Consider the following 12,509-nt stretch of genomic DNA (forward strand, 5'->3'; position numbering starts at 1 on the left):
ACAACATCATCCCACATTCTCCTCCAAGAAGTGGAGAATCTTTCTGAGGGCCTGTCGGTGTTGCATCTGGTTGAGTGCACACGTTACAGTGTGCAAGGACCCAGGGTCAAGCCCTCAGTCCCCACTTTCAGGTGGAAAGCTTCTTCAGTGGTCAAACCTTGTTGCTGGTGATTCTCTGTCTCTCTCCTCTCCCACTTCCCCCTCAATTTCTTCCTCTAGCTAATAAATAAATAATCAAATACAAATACTAAAGAAAAAATAACCATTCTGCATCATAACTTCACTTGTGTTCATCCTCCCACATAAATTCCAAGGTTTATAATGTGCACTATATGTGCATCAAGTTCAAGTGTGACCTGTTTTGTCAGGACCACCAGTCATCCTTCCCCTGGTTTAGGGGAGGTAGTAAGAATGCCATTCCCTCATTTATCTGCTTGCAAGACAGTCTTTGGCACTGAATTTGTACTGGCCATGACTAGGCACTGGAAGGGGCTGAGGGGTAGGGAATGCTGCATACAGCTCTGCAGGTTGTACACTGCACAGGATGAAGGTAGGACAGTTCTATTATTGTCTTATTCATCCCAGAACAGTCACTCTGGTGTTCCTGGCAGGAAAAATCCCTTCCATCTCATTTAGGGAATACACTTAGTCTCTAGCCCCAGTCTTTCCCGACTCCCTCAGGATTCAGCCTCTTTTGGCAGCTCCATTTTCCCCTGGAAAGAGTGTTGACAACTCAGCAGTAGCTCCAGAAGCCATGTGGCTGGGCTACATGACCCTCAAAAGAGAGGCACAATGTAAGGCCTTCAGGAAATGAGTCTTTTCATATAAGACTGTCCTTCTAGCTCATCCAGTCAGCTCAGCCACTTGTCTTATACTCTGCCCTCGGTTGGTGAAGTCAGAAAAACCAAAGAGGGTGATCTGCTATGCCAGATGGAAGACATCCTTTGAGCAGAGCTTGTAAGTTAGAGGGGCATTAAGAAAGAGAGATATACTATGGACTGGACTCAGTTTCTTCAATGGCTATGGACAAATGGATACTGGAACCCTGCCACCATTCAGGTTGAAAAGATAAAAGATGGACATGGCAGGACACAGAAGGCACTGTGTTGAGGAAGGATGGCACAGCTTTATGTGTAAAGCATTAACCCACAATGGACTCTTTTTTCTTCCTTCATTTCTTCCTTTCTCTCTTTCCTTTCTTTATCTTTCTCTCTTTTTCCTTTCTTCTCTTTCTCCCATTCTTCCTTTTTTAAATTTTTTTTCTGCCACCAGGGTTATCACTAGGGCTCAGTGTCAGCATTACAAATCCACCACTTCTGGAGGCCATTTCTCCTTATTTTTTTTTTAATTTCTACTTGCACATGGTAAAGTGTGCACTAAACTTGGTGAACCACCACCTGGCCCCTAGAGTGGTCCCTTAATAAAGATATTATTTCTGGTCCCACAATGGACTGTAAGTTTATTTGAAGCCTCTTTTGTTCCAGGAAAAACTTAACAGCAGCCTCTGTCTTGCCTTTACAGCTGCCCAACTTTATCAACACCACCCTTCCACCACATGAACAGGTAACGGCCCAAGAGATTGACAGCTACTTCCGTCAGGAGCTCATCTATAAGAGGAACGAGCGGATGGGGAAGAGGGTCATGGCATTGCTGCAGGAGAATGAAGATAAGATCTGCTTCTTTGCCTTCGGAGCAGGTTTGAACCAGAGTGGGAAGGGGCTTAGTAGCAGAATACTTGGGGACAAGAAGATTTGCTAGAGTCTGTGCTCCACTGAGGGGGAAGGTGAGGCTCAGAATGGAGCAGGGACCCACACAGCACTCAGAGCTGGAACCCACCGTAGTTCCTGCTCCTCATTGAGGGTTTTTCTATAACGGTCCCCATGCTCAATTCAGATAAGTTTTTCAAAAGCTCAAGTCCTCCTTCTATAAATGCACAGTAATGCTGTAACTATTTGATAAGCTGAAGACATCTACTTAGAGAAAAAAATTGTTAAAAATAAGTGCTAGTATTCGGATAGCCTGTCACATAGTTAGAATTCAAAACAGTGTCTCTTGATTATCATCATCATCAATATTATCATCTTTATGACAGTTAGTACAAGTTGTGTCATTACAGCATGAACTATTTTTTGATGCTTCTTCTGGGAAGTCAGATGTCCAAGCAAAGGGCTTATTAGTCAGAGTCAGAGGCTGGCTCTCTCTCTCTCTCTCTCTCTCTCTCTCTCTCTCTCCCTTCTTTTTTGTTTCTCTGTGACTGTCTCTGCTGATGACAGTCCCATATTATGGTCAGGATATTGCATTTGTCTTCTTTATTGGTCAGCTTTCACTTCAGAGCTACAATTTTCTTGATCATGTTGCCTGTAATTTAGGCTCACTCAATTCACCTGCTATTTTGTGATCCAGAAAGTAGCACTAGTAGTGGGAACACATGATGCCTCAAATTTGGTGCCCAGCACCACATATGCTGGACTGAGGTTCTAGTTCTGCCTCTCACTAGTGAGTAAATAAAATACATATTTAAGATAATGACAGCTGAATAAAATAGAATAGTTAAGAGACTCAGCTACTTCTGCCAGGAGCTCATCTATAAGAGGAACGAACAGATGGGGAAGAGGGTCATGGCATTGCTGCAGGAGAACAAAGATAAGATCTGCTTCTTTGCCTGAGATGACCAACCCATGCCTATAGGATCTCACTTTTGTGGGCCCTTCCCTTCAACTCCCCTGGCCTGTGCCCCACCACTGCCTGCCCAGTTCAGACCGAGTTGGGCTAGGTGGAGCAGGCATCCTTATCTGGGAGTACCAGCACTTGGGTAGAAGGTCGATTTTGGGTCTCTAATGGTATTTCCTACATGTAATCAAAGTAATGGAGGGAGGAGGTCCATAAGCAGGCAAGATAGTGGTGGAAAGATAGCATGATGGCATTAAATCAGAGCTCTGCATCTGCAGAGAAAGGAGGCAGGTGGGAGGATTCTTGGTGTAAAAGGAGGACATATGATTGAAATGAAAGAGATATTGACCACAAAATGTAACATGCACAGGTGGCAAAATGGATTTCCATCGACCCACTGTGATTTATCCTTACTCAGACTGTGATGTTATAAAAAAAATGAGATAGCCTGACTGATTGGTGAATGATTGCTATAGAGTAAGATTAAGGCACATGTCTACCACATACTTTTTCTGACTGCTAAGAACCAGACACTACTGTCAGGGAACCTACAAGTGCCCCAGGTTACAGGTTGCAAAGTCTCTTGCAGCAGTGCTGAACAGCTTTGTGTAAATGTGGATGCTGTCCCAGGGGCTATCTCAGGACATTTTTTATTACCCCCAGGGTTATCACTGGGGCTCATTTCCTGCACAATGAACCTGCTGCTTCTAGAGGCCATATTTTCTTTTTATCTATTTTTTTATTTGATAGGACAGAAAGAAATTGAGAAGGGAGGAATAAATAGCCAAGGAGAGAAAAAGAGATACCTGCAGCACTGCTTCACCTTTCATGAAGCGTACCTCCTGCAAGTGGGAACCCAGGGTTTGAACCTGGGTCCTTGTATATAGTAATGTGCGCACCCAATTTGGTGTGCCAACACCCAACCCCCTTTTTCAAGATTTTATCTTTGTACCCACGACTCAGTAGGCATCCCACTGAGTTTCCCTCTCCAGTGCATTGTTCTTACCTCCTCAGCATTGTCAACACTTAGGAAATGTTCAAAAGCATGCTGAACTAAATTATCCAGAATCAAGTTTATGATATCTAGTTACATGGTACCTCCTGGGCTCTGGGCTTTAATGGAGGATCTCTGTCCCAGGCTCTAGAAGAAAATGAGAATTTGTCCCTAGCTCCAAGGAACTTGGGTTTTCTCAATATGTGTCTACTTGCTCAGCTTTCCCAGAATCTGGAATAGAATGAATAATAAATGTCAGAGTTAGGTTGGAAACTAGACTCCAGGGTAGACTAGGTGACCTCGAAGGCTCTTTCATTTCCAACTCTGAGAGCCAGTGATTAACACACATTCTAATCCTAGTATTCTATAATCAGAATATAGTTCTAATTTATGACACCCCAAACCCTTCATCCTAATATGCTGTTATTGTAAGACTCTTTGGCTTTGATATCCCAGCATCCTATCAACCTAGCATTCTTCATTTTTTTTAATTTTCATTAGTGATTTACTAATGGTTAACATGAGTGTAAGATAACAGAAGTAAAATTCCATACTGCTTCTACCACCAGAGCTCTGTGTCCCATACCTTCAATTGGGAGCTTCCCTATTCTTTGTCCCTCTGGGAGTATGAACCAAAATTCTTTATGGGGTACAGAAGGTGGAAGGTCTGGCTTTTGTAATTGCTTATCCACTGGAAATGGACATTAGCAGATCAATCCATGCCCCCAGCTTGTTTCTGTCTTTCTCTAGTGAGGCAGAGCTCTGGAGAGGTGAGCCTTTGGGATACACTGGTGAGATCATCTTCCTAGAGAAGTCAGAATGGCATCATAGCATCTACAACTTAGTGGCTGAAAGGCAGTAAGATATAAATCAGAGCAAATTATTTAATAAACAAGCACCCAAAGGTAGAGATATAGTAGATGAAACTAGGGTTCTTAGTGTGGAAAGAAGCTAGGAAGTCTATTTTAGGTATGTTTCAAGAGGCCCATGACTTTAGTAATTTTTGCCTGAGCCTGATAAATTGTCCCTGGGACTCAGTGCCTGCATGACAAATCCATTGCTCTTGCCAACCATTTTTCTTTCTTCCTTCCTTTTATTTCAGAGAGCAGAAAGAAACTGAGAGGAGAGAAGGAGATAGGTAGAAAGGGATAAAGAAAGAAAGACACCTGTAGCACTGCTCCACTTGGGAGACTTCCCACCTAAAGATGGCAGCTAGGGGCTTGAACCTGGGCCCATGCATATGGTAACATGCTAAACCAGGCACGCCACCCCCCTAGCCCTCATCTTACTATTCTAACATTCCAGCATAGTTTGCTCAAGTCACTCTTGGATTTCTTGAGAATGTGAAGATAAGACCCTCCAGGACTTGAAGATCCCTATATGTAGGATTGCTACCACCTGTTCCCATAGAAAGCAGAAGCCCAGATTTGAAGGATTAAAAGGCAGACTTTGGGGACACTGGAGATAGCCCTTACAGCATCCTCAGCTTCCAGGACCCAGCCAGTCTCCTCCTTACCCAGCTGAAGTGCTGCAGAACTATAATCAGAAACATGCCTGTGGGGCTGCAGCACAGAAACAGATTGGTGGTGAAACCCTGCACTTGAGAGAAAGGAGAGATAGAAGACCAGCATACCAAGCACCCGTAACATCTTTTTTATTAATAACATCAGTGATTGCTCCCTGAAGACTGGGCGCATTCCTGCTTGAAGAACACCCATATCCATCAGCTCCTATGACATCCACATCCTCAAATTCCTCTTGGAGGAAGACAGGATGGTGTTTATTATTCCATCTGGCAGGTGGATGAATTGAGGTGCAAATGGGAAATGAGAGAGTCTTAGAGCTGGAGAGAAATGATGATAACCACTGACTAGACCATTCTTACTGATAGGCAGCTCCCCACTCCCCACCCCCAGAAAGCTAGCTGTTGCTTGGCCCTCTGGCTTGCTGTAACTGCCCTTTCCTTCATCTGCCCATGATTATTGTGATGTCTCTGGACTCCACAAGCATGCAGAATTTCTCCACCCAGGATGTACTCTCTCATCACTGAACACTGCAGAGGTTCTCAATAACCACCTGTTGGATGGATGGATAGATGGATGGATGGATGGATGGATGGATGGATGGATGGATGGATGGATGGATGGACCAACCAACCCTGAGACCCATGAGAATAAGTGCCTGCCTCGCCTCAGTTACTCCCTGCAGTAAAATATGGACTATAATCCACACTTGGACTATAATTCCACACTTGGAAGACTTAGAGGGTTCAACAACATCTTGATCTGCCCTTTGGAAAGTGAGACTGGACTGTGAATGAAAAGACCTCAGACCTGGGAACCTAGAAACAGAATCCTGGGTACTGTTGTTAATCAGACATGCTGCCAGAAACTTGGGAGGGCGATACTCAGTACAAAGTAGGAGTGTTTTTAGAATGAAGGCCAGTGGACTAGAGAGATAGCATAATGTTTATGCAAAGAACTTTCATGTCTGAGGCTCTAAACTCCCATACTCAATCCCCAGCACCAGCATAAGCCAGAGCTGAGTGGTGCTCTGTTTTCCCTGCCTTTTTCTGTATGTTTCTCATTAAGATAAAATAAATACAATTTTTTAAAAGAAAGAAAGAAGGGTGGGTGGGGGAAGATAGCATAATGGTTATGCAAACAGACTCTCATGCTTGAGGCTCCAGAGTCCTAGGTTCAATCCCTAGTACCACCATAAACCAGAGCTGAGTAGTTCCCTGGTAAAAAAAAAAAAAAAGAAAAAGAAAAAGAAAGAAAAAAGAAAGAAAGTAAAGAATAAAGGAAGGAAGGAAGGAAAGAAGGAAGGGAAGGAGGAAGGGAGGGAGAGAGGGAGGGAGGAAGGCAGCAAAAATGATTAGGAGAAAATCATTAAGAAGGGACAGTAAGTAGAACTAGGAGAAAGGGAAGTCATAACACAGACGAGTGCTGTATCCTGAGACCTTCTCTGTAGCCTTTTCAGTGTTATCCTTTCATCAGCTGCACAGTGAGGACTTAGATGGGGTGAGGTCCCCACTAGCCTCAACAGATAGCAATTCCATGCATGCATGGTGGGTGTGAGTGAGCAGCACTGAAAGAAGGCAATATGAGTTAGAGAAGGCTTCCTGGAGGAGGTGAGACCTGCAGGAATTTTCCTGGTGTAGCTTCAGCAGCTTGAAGCTCTTCTCCTCATTCTCCACAGTCCTCAGGACAAGACCCCTTGTTTCTAAACCTTCCTATTTTAGTTTTCTACTTAATGAGCTCACTAACAGAGGTCCCTCAGAGTTCATAACTGGATACAGGAGGACAGTCAGGGTCTATGTAGAACCTTTTCATTTTATTTACATGCAAGCCATACCCTTTATTTTGAGGTGTGGTTATTTCAATATTCAAGAAGGAGATCCATAGAGAACCTTTTTAACCTTAGAAATAAGGGACCTAGCAGTCAGGGAGGTAATTCAGTGGTAGAGCGCAGGACTTGCGTGTGTGAAGTACCAAGTCTAAGCTCCAGCACTGCATATGCTGGAACAGGTGCTATTGTCTCCCTTTTACAACCAGTCAATCTTTTTTTTTAATTTATTTTTTATTTAAGAAAGGATTAATTAACAAAACCATAGGGTAGGAGGGGTACAACTCCACACAATTCCCACCACCCAATCTCCATATCCCATCCCCTCCCCTGATAGCTTTCCCATTCTCTAGCCCTCTGGGAGCATGGACCCAGGGTTGTTGTGGGTTGCAGAAGGTAGAAGGTCTGGCTTCTGTAATAGCTTCCCCGCTGAAAATGGGCGTTGACTGGTCGGTCCATACTCCCAGTCTGCCCCTTCTTTCCCTAGTAGGGTGGGTCTCTGGGGAAGCTGAGCTCCAGGGCACATTGGTGGGGTCTTCAGTCCAGGGAAGCCTGGCTGGCATCCTGATGGCATCTGGAGCCTGGTGGCTGAAAAGAGAGTTAACATACAAAGCCAAACAAATTGTTGAACAATCATGGACCCAAAGGTTGGAATAGTGGAGAGGAAGTGTTGGCGGGGGGGGATACTCACTGCAAACTCTAGTGTACTTCTGCTTTCGAGTATATATTTTGCACTTGTTTATGGATACATGTGAACATATGCTCTCTCTCACAGAACCTGGTGAATATCTAGGTTTTGGGACTTTGTTAGAAAGTGATCTACCTGGGATGGAATTAGAGAATGCTATGAAAGGAAAGGTCTCACCCAAGTAATGAAGCTGAAGGGTTGTCATTCCACATCTGAAGTCTCTGGACACAGTCTGAGCTGAAGCATGTTGAGGTGGCAATCGTTGCATTGATTAGGTTGTGATCGGCTGATGCGATATTATTTGATATGGATTGGGAGAGGCATGCGGGAAAGTGGGGCCTATCCTAACGTTCCAGGACTGGGAGAAATATAGGCTCTATAGTGGAGATGTGATGTTCCTGCTGTCTTAGGGTTCAATAAGACAATGGATAGTTAATGTATCATCACATTATTTGGTAATTGGGTTAACTTTGAAAAGTCCTTTTGTTAGGGTTTGCTGTATAATACCCAGTATCTTGTAAATAGCTGTGCCACCGGTTGCCTCTGATCTACTTGGTCTAGGCTTTTGAGAGAGTCCACATATCAAAAACACAGCCTATATATTAAGACTAAGTCTGTGTTTTAAAAACTTTGAGACATACAATTAATTTTACCCCTCTCATATTAATTAACTAGTGATTTATATGACTACACTTTACTAGGAGTGTACATAAACACCATTCCCACCACCAAAAGACTGTGTCCCATCCCACCAACCCACCCCCATCCCCCACCAGCCCAGGAAGCCTCATGTCTACCCCTCACCACAGGGTTTTTACTTTGGTACCCTACTTTCAATTTAGTCAGATCCTGCTTTTAGTTTCCCTTTCAGATCTTCTTTCTCAACTTCTGTTGATGAGTGGGATCATTCCATACTCATCTTTATCTTTCTGACTTAGCTCACTTAACATAATTCCTTCTAGCTCTGACCAAGATGGGTCAGAGAGGGTGGGTTCATTGTTCTTGATAGCTGTATAGTATTCCATTGTGTATATATACCACAGCTTTCTCAGCCACTCATCTGTTGTTGGGCACCTGGGTTGCTTCCAGGTTTTAGCTATTATGAATTGTGCTGCTATGAACATAGGAGTATACACCTCTTTTAGGTTGGATGTTATGGAGTCCTTGGGGTATAACCCCAGGAGAGGAATTACTGGATTATATGGAAGGTCCATGTCTATCCTTGTGAGAGTTCTCCAGACTTCTCTCCAGAGAGGCTGGACCAATTTACATTCCCACCAGCAATGTAAAAGGGTTCCTCTGTCCCCACAGCCTCTCCAGCATTTGTTGCTGCTGTCCTTTTTGATGTATGCCATTCTTACAGGAGTGAGGTGGTATCTCAGTGTTGTCTTAATTTGCATTTCTCTGACAATCAGTGACCTAAAGCATTTTTTCATATGTTTGTTAGCCTTTTGGATCTCCTCTGAGGTGAATGTTTTGTTCATATCCTCTGCCCATTTTTGGATGGGGTCATTTGCTTTTTTGGTGCTAAGTTTGCTGAGTTCTTTATATATTTTGGTGATTAGTTTCTTGTCTGATGTATGGCATGTGAAGATCTTCTCCCATTCTGTGAAGGGTCTCTTTGTTTGTTTAATATTTTCTTTGGATGTGCAGAAGCTTTTCAATTTGATGTAGTAATTCAGTGGTAGAGCGCAGGACTTGTGTGTGTGAGGTACCAAGTCTAAGCTCCAGCACTGCATATGCTGGAACAGGTGCTATTGTCTCCCTTTTACAACCAGTCAATCTTAAAAAAATAAAATAAAAAAGAGGAGGGTCAAGAAGGTGGTGTGCACCCAGTAATGCACACTTTGTCATGTACAAAGCCGTGATTTCAAGTTCCCTGTCCCCCACCCTGCAGCGGGGCGGGGGGAGGCTTCAATGCTACAAGTGGCTCTCTTTCTCACCTCCCTATTTCTGTCTTTGTCATTTTTTTTAAAAAAGGGGGGAGGATGGCAACCATGAGTGGTGGAGTCATCTTGCAGGCACAGAGCTCCAGTGTCATTAACCCTCATCTCTCTCTCTCTCTCTCTCTCTCACACACACACACACACACACACGCACACACACACACACACACACGTGCACTCGCACACACACACAGACACTCACACACACACAATAACATCAAGGGAAGAGGCCCAGGAGGCAGCACACCTGGTTAAGTGCACATGTTACCATGCACAAGGACCTAGGTTCAAGTCCCCAGTTCCCACCTGCAGGAGGAAAGCTTCACAAGCTGTGAAGAAGTGCTACAGGTCTCTCTGTCTCTCTCTCTCTTCCACTTCTCAGTTTCTCTCTCCCCTATAAAATTAAATAAATAATTTTTAAGTGACACCAAACAGAAAGCTCACACCACATACCCAGCAACTTTTCCCTGTCCCAAATAAATGCCCATAGCTCAATACACTCCCCAAGCTGGAACTGGGGCCACAATGTCCAGAATTGTTTCAGAATTTCCAGCAGAACTTTAAAGGGCCCTGCTTTGCCACCATGTACACATCTGGCAGTTGGCAAGCCTGCTCTATGCTCCAATCCTTGGCTGGAGTCGCTGTTTCTGTTTCAACTCAAAGCAGCCAGCCTGTCAGCCAGAACTTCCCATCTGCTAGGTTATCCCTAACTGAATATAACCCTCACTAGGAGAATGGGGAGAGGACCAGAGGACCCTAACCCAGGCTGCTGAATCTCAATGGCTGTACTCTCAGTGAGTGAGGGCTTAGGGAATGCCAGCTATGGGCTCTGTTGTTGGACAGGGGGGAAGATGAGAAGAGAAGGAAGCGTGCTAGATTAACAGCATAGGTTTATGGACTAGACTGCATCGTTGGAAACCTGGCACTTTACCCTGAAGGAAGGAAACTGCAGGGGCAGAGCAGGTGCTCTGCCTCTCAGCCCCAGATCATCCTTCTGTACATAGTCAGTGAGCTCAGTGCATCTGCAGTGCAGTCACTCCATCAATGTGAACTCCTGCTTTGACATTATTTTCTTTTTTTTTTAATTTTTTATTTAAGAAAGGATTAGTGAACAAAAGCATAAGGTAGGAGGGGTACAACTCCACACAATTCCCAACACCCAATCCCCATAACCCACCCCCTCCCATGGTAGCTTTCCCATTCTCTAGCCCTCTGGGAGCATGGACCCAGGGTCGTTGAGGGTTGCAGAAGGTAGAAGGTCTGGCTTCTGTAATTGCTTCCCCGCTGAACATGGGCATTGACTGGTCGGTCCATACCCTCAGTCTGCCTCTCTCTTTCCCTAGTAGGGTGTGACTCTGGGGAAGCTGAGCTCCAGGACATATTGGTGGGGTCTTCAATCCAGGGAAGCCTAGCCAGCATCCTGGTGGCATCTGGAACCTGGTGATTGAAAAGAGAGTTAACATATGAAGCCAAACAATTTGTTGAGCAATCATGGATCCCAAGCTTGGAATAGTGGAGAGGAAGTGTTAGGGAGGTACTCACTGCAAACTCTAGTGTAGTCCTGCTTTCAGGTATATATTTTGCAGTAGTTTATGGATACGTGTGCACATAAGCTCTCTCTCACAGAAACTGGTGTATATCTAGGTTATGGGACTTTGTTAGAAAGTGAACTACCTGAGATGAAATTAGAGTGTACTATTAAAGGAAAGGTCTCACCCGAGTAATGAAGCTGAAGGGTTGTCATTCCACACGTGAAGTCTCTGGATACATTCTGAGGTGAAGCATGTTGAGGTAGCAATCGTTGCTTTGGTTAGGTTGTGATCGGCAGATGCAATGTTATTTGGTTTGGATTGGGAGATGCATACGGGAAAGTGGGCCCTATCCAAAGGTTCCAGGACTGGGGGAAGTAGGGGCTCTATAGTGAAGATATGAGGTTCCTGCTGTCTTAGGGTTCAAAAAGACAATCAATAGTTAATATTATCATCACATTATTTGTTAATTGGATTAACTTTGAAAAGTCCCTTTGTTATGGTTTGCTGGACTGTACCCAGTATCTTGTATATAGCTGTGCTATTGGAAGCTTCTAATCTACTTGGTCTAGGCTTTTGAGAGAGTCCGCATATCAAATACATAGCCTATATATTAAAAAGATTCAGTTTGTCTTTTGAGAACCTTTGAGACATACAATTGATTTCCCCCTCTCATATTAATTAGCTACTGATTTATATGTCTACATTTTGCTAGGAGTGTACATAAACACCATTCCCACCACCAAAGGACTGTGACCCATCCCTCCCGCCCACTCCCACCCCCCACTGGCCCAGGAAGCTACATGTCTACCCCTCACCACTGGGTTTTTACTTTGGTGCCCTACTTACAATTTGATCAGGTCCTGCTTTTAGTTTCCCTTTCAGATCTTCTTAGTCAGCTTCTGTTGATGAGTGGGATCATCCCATACTCATCTTTATCTTTCTGACTTAGTTCACTTAACATAATTCCTTCTAGCTCTGTCCAAGATGGGTCAGAGAAGGTGGGTTCATTGTTCTTGATAGCTGCATAGTATTCCATTGTGTATATATACCACAGCTTTCTCAGCCACTCATCTGGTGTTGGGCACCTGGGTTGCTTCCAGGTTTTAGCTATTATGAATTGTGCTGCTATGAACATAGGAGTACACACATCTTTTTGGTTGGGTGTTATGGACATTATTTTCTCAGGCTTCCTGGCTCCGTGTAATCCACAGTCCCTCCAGGATAAGACTCCCATTAGAAAAACAGCAGCACCATCCAGGGGAGGGGACAGGCATCCTCTGTGTTCTCTGAAGACCCAACAGAGACATGGAAGAGAGCTCCTGACAGTTGGA

General features: G+C 44.2%; 1 protein-coding gene across 3 annotated transcripts in view; it reads left to right on the plus strand.

Moving 5' to 3' along the window:
* Positions 1–1,275: 1,275 nt before the first annotated feature.
* The window catches only part of LOC103111987 (metalloprotease TIKI2), a 65,236-nt gene continuing 54,002 nt past the window's right edge, over positions 1,276–12,509 (plus strand). For 2 of the 3 annotated variants that reach the window (XM_060205937.1, XM_060205938.1), the window contains exon 1: positions 1,276–1,696. In XM_060205937.1, the coding sequence (XP_060061920.1) occupies positions 1,627–1,696 (70 nt within the window). In that variant the 5' untranslated portion in view covers positions 1,276–1,626. The remainder of the gene's footprint in view (positions 1,697–12,509) is intronic. The other variant, XM_060205936.1, reaches the window with a different exon arrangement.

The sequence above is a fragment of the Erinaceus europaeus genome, chromosome 13 (genome assembly GCF_950295315.1).
Source record: "Erinaceus europaeus chromosome 13, mEriEur2.1, whole genome shotgun sequence".
NCBI classification, from domain to species: Eukaryota; Metazoa; Chordata; class Mammalia; order Eulipotyphla; family Erinaceidae; genus Erinaceus; species Erinaceus europaeus.